The 20,191-nt window shown below is 38.3% G+C and overlaps 1 protein-coding gene across 1 annotated transcript in view; it reads right to left on the reverse strand.

Moving 5' to 3' along the window:
• Positions 1-14,279: 14,279 nt before the first annotated feature.
• Positions 14,280-20,191, reverse strand: part of MTTP (microsomal triglyceride transfer protein) — a 69,120-nt gene continuing 63,208 nt past the window's right edge. The window contains exons 17-19 of the mRNA XM_058294946.2: positions 19,120-19,244; positions 17,092-17,262; positions 14,280-15,576 (exon numbers count right to left, since the gene is read on the reverse strand). Of these exons, the coding sequence (XP_058150929.1) occupies positions 15,405-15,576; positions 17,092-17,262; positions 19,120-19,244 (468 nt within the window). The 3' untranslated portion in view covers positions 14,280-15,404. The remainder of the gene's footprint in view (positions 15,577-17,091; positions 17,263-19,119; positions 19,245-20,191) is intronic.

Genomic DNA, 20,191 nt, shown 5'->3' on the forward strand with positions numbered 1-20,191 from the left:
CATGTATTGTTTGTCTTTATTTTAACTCAAAAGGCAAGCTTTGGACATTTTCATTTTCTTCTGCCTTCTACCTTAAATCTTTCATTTAACTAAAATACTTTTTATTAATGTTTCACATTCAGTTTGCATTAGTTTTCTATTGTTGCCGTAACAAATTACGGTAAACTTAGTGGCTTAAAACCTCATAAATATATGATCTTACAGTTCTGGAGGTCAGAAGTCTGGTGCTGGTCTCACCAGAGTATATCACACTGCCAAACTCGGGAAGCTGACTGCTTGCATCATTAAGTAGCATTGTGAAGAGCACCCACCAATGTGTAGCTCTGCTGACACCAAGGAGCAAGCTAGACAGTGAGTGTAACTGAGGGCCCATACCAGGGCCCATGAAAGTAATTTTAATTCTTGCCCTGAGGAACCACACATATAAGGGCACTCATTTGGAAACTTACTGCACAGTGGGTTCAATCCTATATCAGGTTCTACAAAGAGAGACACCCAAGATTCTTCAGACCTATGTCCAGGGATTGAGGGTTATAGAACAAGAAAGAAAGTTGAGAGTAGTTCAAGGCCTTTTGTTTTGCTGAGTCACTTCCAGTTTACAGCTCTTGTTGCCGGTCAGTTTTCTGTGTTGTGTTGCCTCACCAACACACCCACTTTATTACAGCACACACACCCAATCCTGAGTGTTACAGACTCAAAGCTACATGTGCAGCAAAATTTTGCTGAAAGTCTAGAATAAATGGGATATAGATTAGCAGGTGGTCCATCAATCACAGCCAGCTGCATTAGCAAACAACTGAAATCTAAAACATTGCCATCCCTATTCTTAAATAGTCCCATGCTATCTCTGGCATTGTTTATTGAACACGTTTGTGCTCCAGCCACTCCCCTATTGCTAGAGCTCCCTCCCTCCTTTCACCTTCCACATCCTCTACGGCCTAGCTTGCTGGATCCTAATCCTCCAACTTCCTAATTTTTCTTATATGGAGTAATTTAACCATTTAATGATGCACTTCCATTGCAGGCCCACTGCGCTATGTGCAGAAGATCTTACCTTCATAACCAAGCATAATTCTGTTATATAACAATCCACCCAAAAACTTAGTACCTAAAATGACAAAAATGATTTGTTTAGTTCACACATCTGCAGTTTGATCAGGGTATAGCCTAGAAGGCATGGCTCTGTTTCATACAGCAGTTGATTAGGGCCTGGAGATCCACTGCCAAGTTTGGCTCACTCACATGACTGGCAAGTTGATGCCGGGGCTGAGAGCCAGGCATTCCGTTCCGTTACATGTGTGCCTCTCCATGGGCTTCTTGGGCTTCCCCAAAATATGGCGGCTGGGCTCTAACAATCAGTATCCCAAGAGAGGCAGAGGCTGCAAGTTTCTTAAGGAATAGCTCAGAAACTGACACAGCATCACTTTCACTATATTCTATTCGACAAACACTACAGAACCCAAATTCAGCAGTCAGGAACATAGATCCAAGCTCTCAGTGGAAAGCATGTCAAAGAATTTAGAAATCATGTTTTAAAATCATCATATGCATGAAAGTGTGCTTTTAAGCATACATTTTTTTAAAAGGAATTTAAAAAGTCAGGTTTTAGATTAGGACAGGCAATATCAAACATTCTAGAAAGAATCTAGAATGAGAGTAGTCTATACAACGTTTGTATAGACTGTAGTTTGTATGTTGGGCAATATGTTAGAGTCTGATAAGACAGAAATCACTACATACTTCCAGTGTTGAGGGGATCAATTTTCTTCAGAAAAGAGAGACTACCCACTCTATGCCAGGTGCTCTGATCTATGAAGAGGCTGGATTTCAGGAAGCCTTTAAATATGGTGAGAATGCCTGATATGCTGATGAAGCTATCTAGTCTGAGCCTTGCCAAAGACATGGATAATGAAAGAGGAAACTGGCTAACAGCCACAATAAAGAGATCCATGCCAAAGACCCAGCCTGGGGCTGGCAGGGGAGCAAAGAGGGCTAGGTGGGAAGAGAACCGAGGAAAACCAGAGCAATAGCAATGGACTGAAATTAATGTGAAAGTAGCATTGTCAAAGCCCCTCTGTAAGCAGGTGATCCAACAGAAGTTGTGTGAAAAATAGTGATCGAAAGACACAGCAAAAACTAGTATTTGTTTCTGTCTCTTGAAGTTACAACTGGATCAATGGATTTTCCAGTGTAGTCTTCTCTGGAGGCTTACATACCTCTAGTACTACTGGAGAGAGAGTAAGAGCAGATTTATTCAAGCCAGACATGCATGGATTCGAAACCCACTTCTTCAAACCCCTACCATCAAGTTATTTTGCCTCTCTTAGCCTCCATTACCTTTTTTGAAAAATTAGCTCGAGTGTGTTAATATATTATATAGTATATACAAGCTATATATTAGATGTAATATGTGTATAAAAACATGGTATAAGGCATAAGATGTGACATGTTACATATATTATAATACATTATTATAATGTGAGAATTATAATGAGATAATATATTAATCCTTCTAGCCTGTAGTTAGCATAGGAAACACTACTACGATGTGCTTGTCCATTATAGCATTTCTGCTTCTGAAAAATTCAAGTTCACTGTCTTACAAGTTGCTTACAAATAATTAAACTATTTATTGGGATATCTTGTTGTGATGGTTAGGATCATGTGTCAAATTGCCAGTGATGGTGCCCAGTTGTTTGGTCAAGCAAGCACTGGCCTAATTGTTACTGTGAGGAAATTTCATGGACTTAAATCATTAGTAAGTTGATTGCATCTATGGCTGATTACATCTGCAATCAACTGAGGAGATTGCCTTCAGCAATGAGAGACAGCTCATCTAATCAGTTGATGGCCTTAAAATGAGAAGTAATGATTTCAGCAGTCAGCAGCTTCTTAAGAATTCATCGAAAACCTTCATTGTAATTCCCAGCTTGCAGTCTGTCATATGGAATTTGGACTCACATATGTCCAGCCGCATGAGACAATTTTATAAAATCTCATATTTACAGATACCTTCTGTCAGTTCTGTTTCCCTAGAGAACCCTTATATTTACAACAATAATCATATTCACTAAAGGAAATTGGGAAATATTAGAATATTTTAAAAACTGAAAAATAGGAAAAGGAAAATCTTAATCACTTAGAGAGACTCACTACATGAATTACCTCTTGAAATCAAATATTTCTAAATATATTTGATACTCTATATGCTATTTTGTAGTCTCCTTATTTCCCTTCACAATATTATAAACTTACTATCATATCTTCCAATACTGTAAGAGGATGTGATTTTTAATGTCTGTATCTAATTTCCATGTGACTTTGTCAGATGTTTAGCCAACCCCGTATTTTTAAGTTTAGTTTTTTATAATTTGGGGCTATTAAAATAATGCTGTAATGACCATCTCTGAATATAAATCTTTGCAAGCATTCCTGATCATTTCCTTGAGATAAAGTTCTCTAAGTAGAATTACTGAAGGAAAGGGCAGAATACTCTTAAGACTTTTTAAAAAAAAAAGATTTATCTATCTATTTATTTATTTATTTCTCTCCCCCCCCCACGCTGGTTGTCTGTTCTCTGTGTCTATTTGCTGCGTGTTCTTCTTTGTCCGCTTCTGTTGTTGTCAGAGGCATACGAATCTGTATTTCTTTTTGTTGCATCATCTTGTTGTGTCAGCTCTCCATGTGGGTGGAGCCATTCCTGGGCAGGCTGCACTTCCTTTCGTGCTGGGCGGCTCTCTGTACGGGGCGCACTCCTTGCGCGTGGGGCTCCCCTACATGGGGGACACCCCTTCCTGGCAGGGCACTCCTTGCGCTCATCAGCACTGAGCATGGGCCAGCTCCACACGCATCAAGGAGGCCCAGGGTTTGAACTGCGGACTTCTCATGTGGTAGACGGACACCCTAACCACTGGGCCAAGTCCCACAAAAAATGTGATTTTGTGATGTCTCCCCCCTCCCTTTAACTCCCCCAACACACCAAAGTTATTGATTCTTTAGAAATAGTCTACTCTAATGAGAAGTTTTCACGCAAACGCTCCATTTAGCAAATTCATGCTTTAACATTTCACTTATTTCCTATTATCCTGAAGATGGAAGGCTGTGAGGCTTCTTGTGACTTGCAAAAATAAATACTTCACAGCTTAAAGTGCAAATTCTTGCTTTGTACTCTGTAATTTGGCAAATTAATCTAACCTGAAATTTGGCCCTTTATTTGTGAAATGAGGGAAGAGTAAATTGCTTTACTATAGAGGCTGTGTAGTCAGACAAATTAGGCTTGCTGACCCACAGGAACGAATCTGTGACACCAGGATTTCAAAGAGAGAAAGACGTTGCTGGTAGGGATACAGGAGCAAAAAGCTCAAGTCTGCCTCCCCAAGTCAAAAGGGCTGAGGGTTTTTTATGGGATTTAAACAAAGGGATGTGGAGATGGTGTTGTTGGTAGAACTTGATTATGTTCAATTAGAAGTGTATAAGCATGAGCCCAAGAAGCTATTGAAGACTGACAAGAGCCAGCTGGAATAAGCAATGGTCACAGATTACCACAGGGTTTGTAAATCGCTTAATTTACATAAGAGAGCAAGTAAAGGAATTGAGCTAAGCAAATGGGCTGTAAGTTCTGACAAAGGCCAGCTGGGATGCAACAAAAAGAGACACAGATTCCAGGTGCCAGTGACAAGAATATAAGCAGACATAGAAGAACACACAGAGAATGGACATAGAGAGCAGACAATGGGAGGGGAGGGGCAGGGAAGGGGAGAGAAATAAATAAAAAATAAATCTTAAAAAAAAAAATTAAAGGCCAACTGGGACAAATGTAGGATTAACGGTTACAGCAATGTTGTAAAACATAAGTAATGAAAGTAAACTAAAATAACATTTACAATTAAAATCTTGTAGTTAGGATTATGAACTACAGGGAAGGGTCTTAAAGGGAAATGGGTTAATTGGAGGCAACAACAGTACAAGTCTACAAAATCTGCACCTTCAAATGGCACCCTGCCCATCTTGAAAGCAACTCAAGGTGTGACTGTCCTGACAATCATAGGGAGTATTTTAAGTATCTTTTGACCATGTACTATATGTTACCTGGAGGATACTACGGATTCAAGGCCCTGTACTTGAGAAGCTCACACTTTCACCCTTTTGGGGGAAGATAAGATATTTACATAATAAAAATAAGGTAAAAGCACAAACAGAAGATGTTAAACGAGAAAGGCAGCCACCAAACTTGGTATGGTTAATTCCCAAGTGGACGGAATATGTAATGTGTGTACCTGGGAAGCAGGTGTCCCAATAGCTGGCAGCTTCTATGTGGGGGAACTGTTATGGGAGCTGGGCTTGGTAATACCTATGAAGTGCCTAAAGCCATGCATGACACCTAAGAAGTGCAAAACAAGAGGTTTCATAAATAATAAAGATAGAGACATTGGAAGACTTTGGTTAGGAAACAATTTTAATTCCTGGGAATTATCTGCTCATCCAAGTGCGTTATATTAAATTTACCACACCCCACTCAGATTTTGTTAAAGAGCTGTCTTCTTATTGAGAAATGCATTAGAATACCTTCAACTTTAATCATCTATGTGTATCTCATCGCACACTGAAATCTTACTTCATGACTGTTTACATGATTAATCTTCAAACAAATTGAGTGGGAGAAGATTAAATAAAAGTGGGGTTAGAGTACACAGAAACAGAATGGAGGTGACTCACTTTCTCTGACAAAAGGAACCAGGTAATTAAAACCTAAAACCTATTCTGGAAAGAGAATGCCCAAACCTTCACATGTAATCCTAGAAGATTATGGCAATAATCTTTCTAGTAAAAATAGAAGGGTGAAAATAGCTTACAAGTTCATGTGCTGCTCCAAGTCAACTGTGAATAAATTAAATTTAATTAATAGGAGGGTAGCAAAGGATTACTAATGTCATTCTAAATTAACTATAATCCCATTATGGGAGGTAAATGATTAGCTGTTGTACCTCAAATGGTGTATGTTTATTGGCCTAAATTTTTATATTCTATTCTAATCTCATCAAATAGAGTTTTTCATTCTACAGTAGGCTTTCTGAGCGAGCTAATCATTTGCCTGAACGTACAAACTGAAGGCAAACAAAACCAACTCCATCTTGAGGGTTTTAGATGTCATGAATAGTAAAAAAAAGCTGATGCATAGCTAGATAAGGGGCTGATTCTGGTTAAGTAGTAACTGGGGTACAGGTAAAGAAATCACATGGCCTGGCTCAAATGATACCTCCCTGATGGTGCTTTCTTTACCTTTCCCCCTTTTATGCTCCTTCAGGATTTTGAACACATTGCTTTTCTTTCTTTCTTTCTTTTTTTTTTTTTTTTTTAAAGATTTATTTATTTATTTTCTCCCTGCTCCCCTCCTTGTTTTGCACTGGCTGTCTGCTCTGTGTCCATTCGCTGTGTGCTTTGTGTCTGCTTGTCTTCTCTTTAGGTGGCACCAGGAACCAATCCTGAGACTTTCTGGAGTGGGAAAGAGGCTTTCGGTATCTTGCGCCACCTCAGCTCCCTGGTCCACTGCATTTCTTACTGTCTTTCCTCCGTGTCTCTTTTTGTTGCGTCATCTTGCTGCTCCAGCTCTCTGTATGGGCCAGCACTCCTGCGTGGACCGGCTTTCTGCTCATGCCAGCTTCGCCATGCAGGCCAGCTTGCCTTCATCAGGAGGCTTGAGGAATTGAAACCTAGATCTCCCATATGGTAGATGGGAGCCCAATCACTTGAACCACATCTGCTTCCCTGAACACATTACTTTTAAAGCAGTTACATCTTTGCACTAAAATTATTTTTATGTTGCTTCCCGCACTTCGCCATTTTTTTTCAGATGAGGCAATGTATTTTACTTTTAGTTTTTAAAATCTAACACACTTCTTAATCCTAATAGGCCCTCTATATTGTGTAAGATGCATGATTAAATAAAATAAAATTGTAGGGAAAGACTCGTTATATAAGCCTGGGCTGGATTTCTTCCATTTTTGTCTCTAATCCCCTCTCCACACTTTCTACCTGCTTTGTGTTTCGCCTGCATCAGTGTGTGCTCTTGCCTCTGGCTTCTGGTTGGTTTCAGCCAATGGGTGCCATCAGCAGAAGGTCAGAGAGGGGAAAGGAAAGGGACGTTGGGGTGGTTGTTTTCCTGGCTGTATCTTAGTGGGGTTGATAAGAGCTGCTTGTGCCCCTCAAAAAACCCTATGCCACAGCTTCCCTGTTTGTGGTCTCTAGGTTCCTTGATCTTTCAAGCTCCCTGAACTTATGAGACTCAGGGTGCTGCACTATCCCTTGTAGTTTCCCTATATCCTACCTTTACCTTTATAAAGTTTATTGAGCTGTTCTCAAGCTACCCAGTATGAGTATGCTATCCATTTCATGTAGCAATCTTATTTTCTGCAGAAATCTTGACTAAGAAAGAAAAGGTGATGGTGAGGGAGATAGTGACTAAAATAGGCCAACGTTTAGATACAGTATGACATTCTGCTCAAGTCCTGAGGAAGAATTATGACTGAGCTGGAATGCAACCTTCTTCTAGTATTTTCTTTCCTTTCCAAAATGCTACTTGCTTATATTATGTCTGAATTTTAGATTCATTCCATGCTTCCTTATGAAAACACTTATTCTTTGATCTTGGCAATCATCACTTTTACAGAGGACAGAAGCTAAGGTTTACAGAGCAGGCTTTCCATGACGAGTGATATACGTTGGGGGAGGAAACACACACAGGGTCTTAAAGAGTCTATTTATTGCTTGACTGTAAGCAGCTGGGAAAGGGAGTCACAGACCGTGGGAACTGGAAGAACCCTCAAAGATTATCTATTCCCAAAATGGAGAGGCTGTGGAACCATAGTTGGCTAGTAATGGAGTCAGGGGAAATAAAGCTGAGCTTGGAATTTGGTAAAGAAAGAATCAATAAATCCTGAAGTTGAGTTGGAGATATAGAGTAATGGAGGGAAGTCATGTTTTTACAAAATACAGTGGTACCTCGTTACCCCTCATTAATTGGTTCAGGGGGGTACAATGAGTATCAAACAAATTTTTCCCATAAGGAATATTGTAAATAAATTTAATGCATTCCCAAGCCAAAGACAATGCATATGTTTAAGGCGATATGTAAAAAGATAGGGTTGTATATCATTACTTTACATGAGAAATAAGCCCCAAAATTAATAAATACTTAGATTAAATAAAATAAAAATTTCATTTTACCTTTACTGAAGAGTCCATGGCCTAATGGGATTGTGGGAGGAGTGTGGTGAGGAGGAGAGGTTACATGGAGTATTGCTTGGAAGGAGAGTCCCCATCCAGTAGAACATTAGGCACTTGAAACTCAGCTGTTTTCTCTTTTTTGCTTTTTTTCAACTTCCACCACAGCTCTGACAAACACTTTTGGTCACCTTCATTAAAAACTTATCCAATGAGATCTGCTTCTGTCTTCTTTTCAGAACTAACTGAAAGTGTGAAATTGTTCGGTTATTCAATAAATTCACATTTTTGCTTGTCAGAGCTTTGTCCGGATGGTACTTCTCCACAAAGTTTTGAACTTCTGCTCATTTTGCACACATTTCTTTTATCAAGGAACTGGGGACATCCTCCCATATCTCCTCCTCACCTGAAGAAATCTCTTCAGCCACCTCTTGTTCCTGTTCCTTCTGTAGTTCCTGCAGCTCCTCAGTGCTGAGCTCTTCACAGTGTTCCTCCACTAACTCCTCAACACCAGCAGCATCGACCTCCAGACCCACGGATTGGCCCAAAGATACAATGTCCTGCACAACTGTACGCTCTGTACCTATGGGCTTGGGATCAGCCTCAAACTCTCTGAATGCCGAGTCACAGCTTATGGCCACAAATTCTTCCATGCCAAATTCACCTATAAATGACTCCATTCCAGGCCTTATCAATAAGGTTAAGGCAGTGCTGGATATTGAAATGCTCCTTCCAGAATTCTGTGAGGGTCAACTGGGTGTCAGAGGTGATCTCAAAGTTGGTGAACAATTTTTGAAGTTTGAAATGACCTGCTGGTCCATGGGCTGGATGAGAGGAGTAGTGTTGGGGGGCAGGAACCTGAAAGTGGTGAAGCTGAACTCCCCCAGTAAGTCATCCTCCAAGCCTGGAGGGTGGGCAGGTGCTTTGTCCAAAAGTAGGGGAGTTTTCAGAGACAAATCTTTCTCCAGCAAATATTTTTTCACTGAAGGACCAAATACTTCATTTATCCACTCAGTGAAAAATTGCCTCATGGCCCAAGCTTTGCTGTTTGCCCTCCACATCACATGCAGTTTGCTTTTTATGATGTTATGCTTCCTGAAAACGCATGGGTTTTCACTATGATAGACTAGCAGAGGCTTGAGTTTTAAGTCCTTGCTAGCATTCCTACACAATAATAGAGCAAGCCTGTCCTTCATTGGTTTGTGGCCTGGTAATGCCTTTTCCTCTTTTGTGATGTAGGTCCTATTTCGCATTTTTTCCAGAAAGCTCCTGTCTCATCACAGTTAAAAATGTGGGGAATAAAACCCTCATCCTCTGTGTATTCTCAAGACTACACTTTTTGTGTACACAATTCACCGACAAATTTATCAGCAGCCTTTTTATTAGCACTTGCTGCCTTGCTATACCTCACAACACTGTGGATGCCGGTCCTCTTTTTAAATTTACCAAACCAGCCGTGGTTGGCCTTAAAAACTTCAACACTCTCATCACTTGATTCTGGTTTCTTTTTCAAAAGATCGGCATGTAACACTTTCATTTTTTCACATATCATGGCTTCTGCCAGCTAACTGCTTCTCGTTTACCCAAATTAATAATGGTTTTTCAACTTCCTGGAGTGTTTGGGAATCCTGCTTTGTTATTTCTCTGACTCCAGCCTTTTTTTTTAATCACTTCTTTATTCTTAATGATGGTGGAGAATTTGTTCTAGGCTTACTGTGTTCCCTGGCAAGATCAGTAAAGCAAATACCGCTCCCATATTTACCTACTCTTTCTTTTTTTTTGCTCATTGGTGGTGCAAAATAATTTTCTTTTCTGCTCAGTGCTATCACTGCTCATTTTCTTAGGACCCTATTTGAGAAAAGAAAAAACTAAAACCACAAAAGTACTCCTTCTACAACATTCACACGGAGACGCCCCTCCTGGACCTCATGAGTGATGAGCTCATTATAGCCAAATTGAAAGGATTTGATGTGTTCAATGTACTAGATTTGATGGAAAATGAGACATTCTTGGAAAAATTCAAGTTTGGTTTAGGAGATGGCAATTTGCAGTATTCGTGGACCACTGGCCAGGGGGTGCAGCGATGCCTAGAGATGTACTCATCAGATGCAGTGGATGTGTCATGATGATGGGGGAGAGTGTTACTGGTGGGGGGAGTGGTGGGGTGGGGGTGGTGGGGGTGAATGGGGACCTCATATTTTTTGAATGTAATATTTTTTTAAAAATGAATAAATAAAATAAAATTTTAAAAAAAGAATAAATGTGAATAGACCTACTTCAAGACATATACTACTCAGAATACTCCATGCGAACAGGAATCAAATAAGAGTAGAGGTAGCTATATTAATAACAGACAAAACAGACTTTAAATGCAAAATGTTATGAGATACGGAAGGCCATTATATATTAATAAAAGGGACATTCCTCGAGGTAGAAATAAAAGTCTTAAATATCTGTGCACCTAACCAGGCTGCCTCAAATGCATGAGGCAAACTCTGGCAAAACTGAAGGGAAAATAACATGCGGAATTGTGTGTGAGAGAGTGTAGACTGCAATGTGAACTGTATGAACTATGGTCCATGCTTGGCGGCAAGGCTCCAGGATGTGTTTATCAATTGCAATGCAATTGCAATGAATGTGCCACAATAATTAAAGATGTTGTTTATGTGAGAGGGTGTGGGAGATGTGGTGAGTGGGGCATATAGGAGTCCCTATATTTTTTGTGTAGTATTTATGTAATCTAGGTATCTTTTAAAAAAATAAATTAAAAAAACTGAAGAGAGAAATAGACATCTGTACAATAATAGTTGGAAACTTCAACATACCACTCACATCATTAGATGAGCAACTAGATAGAAGATCAGCAAAGAAACTGAGAATTTGAACAATATGGTAAATAAACTGGACCTAACAGACATACAGAATGTTACATACAAAATCAGTGGGCTATACATTCTTCTCAGGTACTTGTGGATCTTTCTTCAGGATAGAACACATTTTAGTTCACAAGGCAGATCTCAATAAATACAAAAAGACCGAAATTATACAAAGCACCCTCTCAGCTCACAATGGAACAAAACTAGAAATCACTAACAGACAGGAAAAAGAAGAAAATCTGCAAATGTGGGAGGCTAAACAACTCAGTCCTAAATAATTAGTGGGTCAAAGAAGAAATTGTAAGTGAAATTAGCAAATATATTGAGATGAATGAAAACAAGAACACAATTCCTCAAAACTTATGGGATACAGTCAAAGCAGTGCTGAGTGGGAAATTTATAGCCCTCAAAACCTATATTAAAAAAGAAGAAAGAGCTAAAATCAAAGATCTACGTGAACACCTAGAGAAACCAGAAAAGGAACAGCAAACCAATCCCAAAGCAAGTGGAAAAAAAGAAAGAACAAAGATTAGAGCAGAAATAAATGGAATTGAAACACACACATACACACAAATAGAGAAAATGAACAAAACCAAAAGTTGGTTCTCTGAGAAAATCAATAACATTGGCAAAACCTTAGCTAGAATAACAAAGAAAAAAAGAGAGAAGATGCAAATAAATAAAATCAGAGATGAAAAGGGGAGATGTTATGACTGATCCCACAGAAATAAAAAGGATCGTAAGAGGATAGTATGAGAAATGGTATACCAACAAACTAAACAATCTAGATGAAATGGACAAATTCCTAGAAACACACACAGCAACCTACATTGACTCTACAAGAAATACAAGAACTCAACAAACGAATCATGTTTAAAGTGATGCAAACAGTCATCAAAAACCAAGTTGGAAACAACCCAGATGTCCATTAATTGATGAACGGTTAAACAAACTGTGGTATATATACACACAATGGAATATTCAGCAGTAAGGAGAAATGAAGTCGTGAAGCATATGACAACATAGATGAACCTGGAGGACCTTATGTTGAATGAAGCAAGCCAGGCACAAAAGGACAATATTGTATGATTTTTGCTATTATAAACTGAAAATAATGAGCAGACTCATGGAGTTAATAGCTAGAATATAAGTTACCAGAGAACAGAATGTGGTTACAGAATGGAAAGCTGAGGCTTAAACTGTGCAGAATTGGTAACTGTTTGTTTTGTAAATGTTTGGAAATGAATAGAATGGTGAAAGCACATCATAAGATTTGTAATTAGTAGTGCTAACTTATGGACATGATAGTGGTTTGTTCTTTTGTGGGGTTTTTTTTGAGTAATGAAAATGCTTTAATACTGATTGAAGTGATGAATGCACAACTCGGTGATTGTGCCAAATACCGCTGATGGGACATTTTAGATAAGTTGTATGGTTTATAAACAGAAGGAATAAAATTGGGAAGAGGATGTGGCACAACTGATAGAGTGTCCACCTACCATATAAGAGGTCCAGGGTTCAAACCCAGGGCCTCCTGGCCTGTGTGATAGCTGGCCCACACGCAGTGCTGATGCGCGCAAGGAGTGCCGTGCCATACAGGGGTGTCCCCTGCATAGGGTAGCCCCATGCGCAAGGAGTGTGCCCTGCAAGGAGAGCCGCCCCACATGAAAAAAGTGCAAACCACCCAGGAGTGGTGCTGCACACGGAGAACTGATGCAGCAAGGTGATGCAACAACAACAAAAAAGAGACACAGATTTCCGGTGCTGCTGAGAATGCAAGCAGACACAGAACACACAGCGAATGGACACAAGAGAGCTGACCACGGGGTTGGTGGGGGGGAGAATAATATGGTGGGCTTGGGGAAAAATACACCAAATGTAGGCTATGGATCAAAGTAGTAATACTTTGATGATGCTCTTTCATAATTTGTTGCAAATGTTTCATAAAAATGCAAGGTATTTGTGGTAGGGTGATATATGGGAGCTATGTATGATGTTTTACATGTTTGTTTTATAAGTTCACAACTTTTACTATATACTTACTGCTTATGTATGTTCATGTATGAACGTTATACTTCAATGAATTGTTTTTAAAATGAAAAAAAGATGCTGTGAACATTGTTGAAATGTAAACAAAAATTTTAGAATATTACTAAACTTGGTTGATACAGTAGCAGCAAGGTTTGAGAGGGTTGACTCTAATTATGAAAGAAGCCCTACTGTGGATAAAATGCTATCAAACAGTATCACATGCTACAAAGAAACCTTCAGGAAAGGAAGAGTCAATTGATACAGCAAACTTCATTGTTGTCTTATTTTAATAAATTGCCACAGATACCCCAACTTTCAGAAACCAATACTCTAATCAGTCACAACCATCAACATCAAGGTAAGACCAGCAAAAAGATTATGACTCTAAAGGCTCAAATGTTGGTTAGTAGTTTTTAGGAATAAAATATTTTTAAGGTATGTACATTGTTTTTTAAAAATAATGCTATTGCACATTCAGTAGATGACAGTATAGCATGATTATTTTTATTTGTACTGGGAAGCTGAACAATTCAAGCGACTTGCTTTATTGCAATATTCACTTTATTACAGTGGTCTGGAACCAAACCTGTAGTATCGCCTAGGCATGCCCGGACACTAGAAAAAGAGATGTTCTTAATCTTAATTCTTTCTTGTGGTTATGAACCCATTGTAAAGAGGATCTTTGACAGGTGTTATTTTTAATTAAGGTGTATCCAAATTAATCAAGTTGGGAGTACTGGACTACTGGAGTTCTTTATAAACGGAATAAAATTTAGACATAGAGAGAAAAAGCCACAGGAAGAGCGAGAAGCTAGAAGTCAATAGAACTTGGAGGAGGAAGGAAAAGATGCCACTATGTACATTGCTATGTGATGGAAAAGCCAAGGACTCAAGGATGGCCAGTTAGCCAGCAGATACCAATTTAGGAGGAAATAAGTCTTCTAGGCTCTGAAACTGTAATCCAGTAAATTCCTCTTGTTAAGTTAACTCATTTATGGTATTTATTTTAGAAGTTGGGAAACTAAGATACCTCCCATCTAGGGAATCTGGCCTCTTCTGTAGAGCTGCAGTGACTTAGATGTATATGGACTCAGAAAGTAATAGGAACGGAAAATGCAATATTCAAAGTAATGAAAGACAAAATGAATTCAGTAGGATTTCCATGTGTTTATTTCATCCATATTTCATTTCCAATTTATAACAAAAGGTGTGCTAACTAAACTTTCAATTTACAACAAATGGTGTGCCAGATAAAGATATACTTAATGGACATATGACCAGCTGACATGTTTTGGGTGTATCACTATAAACACATGTGTCTGTTTTATTAATAAATATTTGAAAATTTTTGACATGACTCCTTTAATTCATACAAATAAAGACATTCTTTCCTTGATTTCATGTTTCAGCAATCCAAATCCTTCAGTTTCTTGAAGCAGTATTAAATTCCCTCAGCTATACTAACTATTGTGCAGATTGTGATCAAACAGACTAGAGCTTCCACAGCAAAACAAATGAAGCAGAAATAAAATGATGAATATATGAATATGTCCCTTATAAAGGACAATGTAGCACATTTCAGTCTCAAAGAGACATAGGCCAAGAAAAATCAAATGGAGTTTCTTACATCAGTTTTCTAATACCTATGTACTAAGTCCAATATTGTAGCGCTGGAGGAAGAGGACAGAAAAGCTTCCTTCTAGAAACCTGGCTATGTGGTCAACAGAATGATGAGATTGTATGTTTTAACTCTGCATGTCCTCTAACAGTGTTTAATAAAATTAACAACAAAAGAGGTAAATATTAATTCTTGAAGTTGGCTGATAAAAGTCTTCAAAATCTCTCCCTTTTCCACTCCCCACCCCTCAAAAGTTGGCCCAGTTTTCCTGCTTAAGCAACATGTTTGGTAGAAAACAAACTATGTTTAAGGTTCTCTCCAGAAAGTGCTTCATATACATTGAAACTTTATGAAACAAAATTGGCTTCTCCTGAGCATAACTATCCTCAGGTACAAAATGGGATTTGAGACATCTATAAAAAAAACTAAAAATGTTGTTGAAGGTGTCCCCTGTTTTCACTCAAAACAACACTTGTGGGTAGTATACTGAATAGGTATGCTAATCTAATCATTTGTGTTTTCTCATAGCTTTTTACAAATATCTTAAATACAGGTAAATATGTAAACACTATGCTCTCAGAGAACAAGTACTTAGGCATGTCACATCGTATCCCTTTTGGGGAGACAGATTCAAGTGAAATATCACCTTTCAGTTGGTTTCAAAACCAACCACTGTTAGTACTCGCCGGCTCAGGGGCAAACACGACCTTGCACATATCAGAGTTCTCTTGATGGAGTGGGAATTCAGATCCCACTATTAGCCTTTCTTTTCTTTTTCGGGAGAGGTAACCTCTGCCTGTAGAAAGCTTCTCATACTTTGTCTCGAGTTGCCTGCATAACAATAACAACAAAATTACATGCATATTAAATTCATCCTACATCTGTCGGAGTCAAATTATTAAGTGTACACTTGAAGCTTCAGTTTCAAAGCAATCTGAGATAGGATTTAAGTGCCAAACTTTACCAGTCCCATGAATGGGGATGATTTTCTTCTTCCCATTTCTTTTTGCGCACCCACAGATATACTTACCCTGCCTGAAATATGGGAGTCCTGCTATACATTTTTCTTGAATAAAGGACTTAAGTTCTTTCAACTCTCTGGAAATGCTGTTAAGCTTTTCAGGCCTTGCTTTGTCTTCTACTCCTCATTCCAGGAACCCCACCTTGGGAGCACTCCCTTTTTGCTAAGTACCAAGTACACTGGACTTAAGCTGAGAATGCTGACAGAGAAACATTCCTAGAATTCTGACTCGAGTGAAATGTGGAATCATATAATTTAGTCAGATAACTGTGTTGTTGGTGACTGCATTTCCACAATTGGAAGTTTTGTTTGTTTTTTTAAATTCAGTTTTGGAAGCATATTCTCAACATAAGTTAGTGTTAGTGATAGTTTAATATTCTAAGTAAAACCCACCATCTTTTATACTGTAAAAACATTACCTGCTCATATTTATCCTCATATTTATATAATTTATGCCTTCTTTATATGGATTGTAATATATCAGTAAAATAAAGACTTGCTTGACACTGGCCACCTCATCAGAGATGATAATCAGATGTGGCTTGTTGTTTTAAACCACAAGTTTAAACAAGTAAAGCAATTACTTATTGTTTAAAGTATTTTGTATTACTTTAATGGTTATAGTGCATGTCAAGGGGACCTCTACAATTACTAAGAAGAGTTAGTGCTACTCTATTAGTCCTTCTAGCTCTGTGTGATGGTAGTATAAATAAGGGGTACAAGATTCAAAGGATACAGTGCAAAATGAGAGTTAAGCTCTGGAGTGGAAGAAATGGTGAGAAACTTATATGGACAAGTCAACGTTTGCATTTTAGGACACTAAGAATCCTACTGAAAATATTTTTAAAAATGTATTTGAAATCCCCAAGTCTCAAGCTTGAGCTAAACCTTAAGCAAGGTCAAATCACAGTTGTATGGAATATCTGAGAACTGTAAGTTCATTTGAGCCCTAAACTGTGATAAATGGGTCAGTAGGTGTTTTGTTTTGAATTTTCTGTCCAGGAAACAATTGTGAAGATTCCAGATAGTAAATGTTCACTCAGCATTTTTGTTGAAACAATCCTAAGGTAAATCAAATGCCTTCATTTCCTTGATAAGTTATTTCTGGATTAGCATAGGATATTATCTCCACAATCACATGTATTAATCCTTAACATTTCTTGGTATACTAAGAACTGACTTTTCTTAGTCTTATCAATACTTCTTTTACTCATTTGTCTTTCACTTTCTACCACTGTCTTTCTACTAATAATTCTGAAACTCAATGCTCAAAATGGAGTAAACTGGGGATGGACCTAGACCATTTCATGAGCACAGCTTCTTACCTGAAAGGAGCATCAGACTTGTCCATCTGCATGCAAACCAGGAAAGGGTACTGAGAAAACTGCACTGTGGAGATGAACTCCAGCCCTGCTTCTGTTTCCACACTGGTTTCTAGGCCAGCTTTCACAAACGAGGAGTCCACTCTGATGTCACCGGTTATTACTACGGCCACCCTAAAAATTAGGACAAAAAACCTCTATTAACATTACATTAAACTGAGCTGTAGTAACAGCTACCATTTCACAGGGTCTGAACTAATGATGCTGATGAATGCAAGGAAACCTTAAGGTTCCTTAAGGGACTGATTGGTGACCTAGAATTCTGTTGGTCACCAGGGCCTGATTAGTCCCAGGGACTGGGCAGCAAGGGTCTGCACTTCGCCCTAGCCCTCCCCAGCCTTCAACTCTATGTGAGGGAAAGAAGAGTCTGTCAGGTACTACTACTGTTTGGTAGGAGGATACCAAAGGCCAAGATGAAGATGTACCTGGAATCCAGTCTTCTCAGGGGGTCAGAAATAATTAAGTTATCTTAAAAGGAAGTCTAAACACCAAGAAATCAGCTGATGCTTATAACAATTTTCTTGGTAAGTATCTCTCTGTTGGCAATTCTACGTAGCTCTTATATCCTATGATTCCACTTTCATTATTGAAAGTAGACACTGAAGACATAAATCTGTGGTTGCCAAGATATTTGAAAAAATAGTGTTTTACCAGGAACACTTGATACTATATATGGGCCATAAACACTTAAATTCTCAGGAAGAAACAATATTGTGGGTACTCCAGTATGATCCAGAGAACTGGGTGGACTGGACTGGTGAGAGAGTATGGCTTGGATGATAAGGTAGAGGAAAAACAGTGCCAGTAGAAGGCCTGTCTCCAGGACCACTTTAATTTAATTATAGACTTTAAATGAAGTGGTAGGAAATTATTCCACAAATATACCAAAGTCATATATCCATGGTTTTTCTGATAGGGATACTAATTTTTTTTGCATTATTTAAAACCCTTGTTGCTGTTGTTGTCAGTATGAAAACAGATCAGAGGTGTAGGTGGTGTTTTTTAATCATTGAATCCCTTAAAGTACCTCAAAATGACTTATACTTAGCAAAGGCTTAAGAAATACTGTTTAAATGAATGAACGAACAAATGAAAAATGGAACATAGAGTAGTTACAAGGTGGATTCTTAAGGTAGATTCTTAAAGATACCATGCCCTTTTAAAAATCTGAGCTATTTTTTAGTAGCTGTTACTGATTTCTTTCAGCAAAGAATTCAATTTGTTTTAATTTGGGGTCTGGTTTGAAAATACTTCAAAAAAGTAGAAAGTCCTAAGTTATATTGTTGAATCTCTTATGGCCAGTTCCAATCTCACCTCTTCCCCACCATATTTCTTAATTTTAAAAAAAGTAAAAAAATGAACTACATTTCCATTTCCTTTTCTTCAATACCATAGCAAACAGAGGAATAATTGTTTTGATTAAAACACTGATTCAGAGACCTTGTTTTATGTTCAAAATAAAAATTTCAGTTCATTTCAAATAGATTAGGAAAAACTAAAGTAGCAGAGAACATTTTGTTTAGAAAGGAAGATTGATGAAAAAAACTTAAGGACTTTTAATGTTTAAGACTTAGATTCTGCCCAGAAGTGATGGTCTTTTGTTTGTTTGTTTGTTTCTCCCCTGAAGGCAAAAAAATCACAAAATGTTTAAACCACAATGAGAAGGATAAGCTAAAAAGTTTGCTTCAAAGTTAAATTTCCTGATAGTGTCAACAAAGCTAATGTGGAAACAGCAAGAGAAGATGAGCCCATCATCCACAGGACATGATCTTCAGGGATCTTTAAAGTAGGAAGATCCTCAGCTGTCTGAGTTGTCCTAGGTATTTTGAATGACTTCCCACTGTTACTTCCACCTCTAAGAGTTAATGATTACTAATGAAAGGCATAAATTTTGATCAGTCAGAAGGTTAAAAAATTAACAAAATATATCTCAGCAGTTTTTGCATAGAGCATTATCAATGTTACTCTTACCGATTGTTCACTCGGGTTTTGGACTCACGATACCACAGGCTAAATTCCATTGAACCTGAAATATCAACTGCTAGACCACCCTGGACCTCCACATTGGCTTTTAGTCCAGACTGCAACTGAATCTCCTAAAGGCAAAATAAAGAAATAAATAGCTAGATAGCTAGATAGACAAACAAATAAGTAAATAGCTCAATTTAGCCAACCCTCTTTCCAAAGCCACAGTCAACCTCCTGATGTAGATAATGTCATTTGGATTGTGTTGATGCTTGGATATTTCTCTAGCCTTGGACAAACCTTATCCTAATCTTGATCACCAGCAACAGACTCTTTTGATGTGCTAAATAATTTAGTCAATTAAAATAACAGAATCAAAGTGTCAGTTGAGAAGAGAGTTCGTCAATGATTACAATACTTCATGAACAGCAATGGTCCTCAAAGCATGGTTCCCTGATGAACAATATTAGCATTACCTGGGAACTTGTTAGAAATGCATATTCTCAGGTCCCTCCCAGACCTACTGAATCAGGAAATCTGAGGGTAGGGCCCAGTAACCTATGTTTTAACAATCCCTTGTGTACAGTTCCATCCATCTGCCCTATGGTATCTAAGCTCCCTCTCAATTAGAAACAGAGTGGGCATCACATCCCCAAATCCTCAAGATTGGGGACTAAACAATGGACTAAAGTAGACTTATAATTCTATTATAGACTTATTATTCTAGTAGTGGAAGAACTTTTATCATTGATACAAAGGCAGTGGCCACCAGAAGTTCTGAGGGAAGGGAGAGGGAAGAATAGGTGTAATATGGGACATTTTCAGGATACTGAACTTGTCCTGCATGACTTTGCAATGAAGGATATAGGCCATTATATATTTTGTCATAACCTACAAAATTGTGTGAGACAGAGTGAAAACTATAATGTAAACTAAAGTCCACAGTTAGTAGCAATGCTTCAATATGTGTTCATCAATTGTAACAAATGTACCACACTAATGAAGGGTGTTGTTAATGTGGGAGAGTATGGCAGGGGGAAGAAGTGGAGCATATGGGAATTCCCTATATTTTTTGTGC

Source organism: Dasypus novemcinctus, chromosome 1 (assembly GCF_030445035.2).
Source record: "Dasypus novemcinctus isolate mDasNov1 chromosome 1, mDasNov1.1.hap2, whole genome shotgun sequence".
NCBI lineage: Eukaryota > Metazoa > Chordata > Mammalia > Cingulata > Dasypodidae > Dasypus > Dasypus novemcinctus.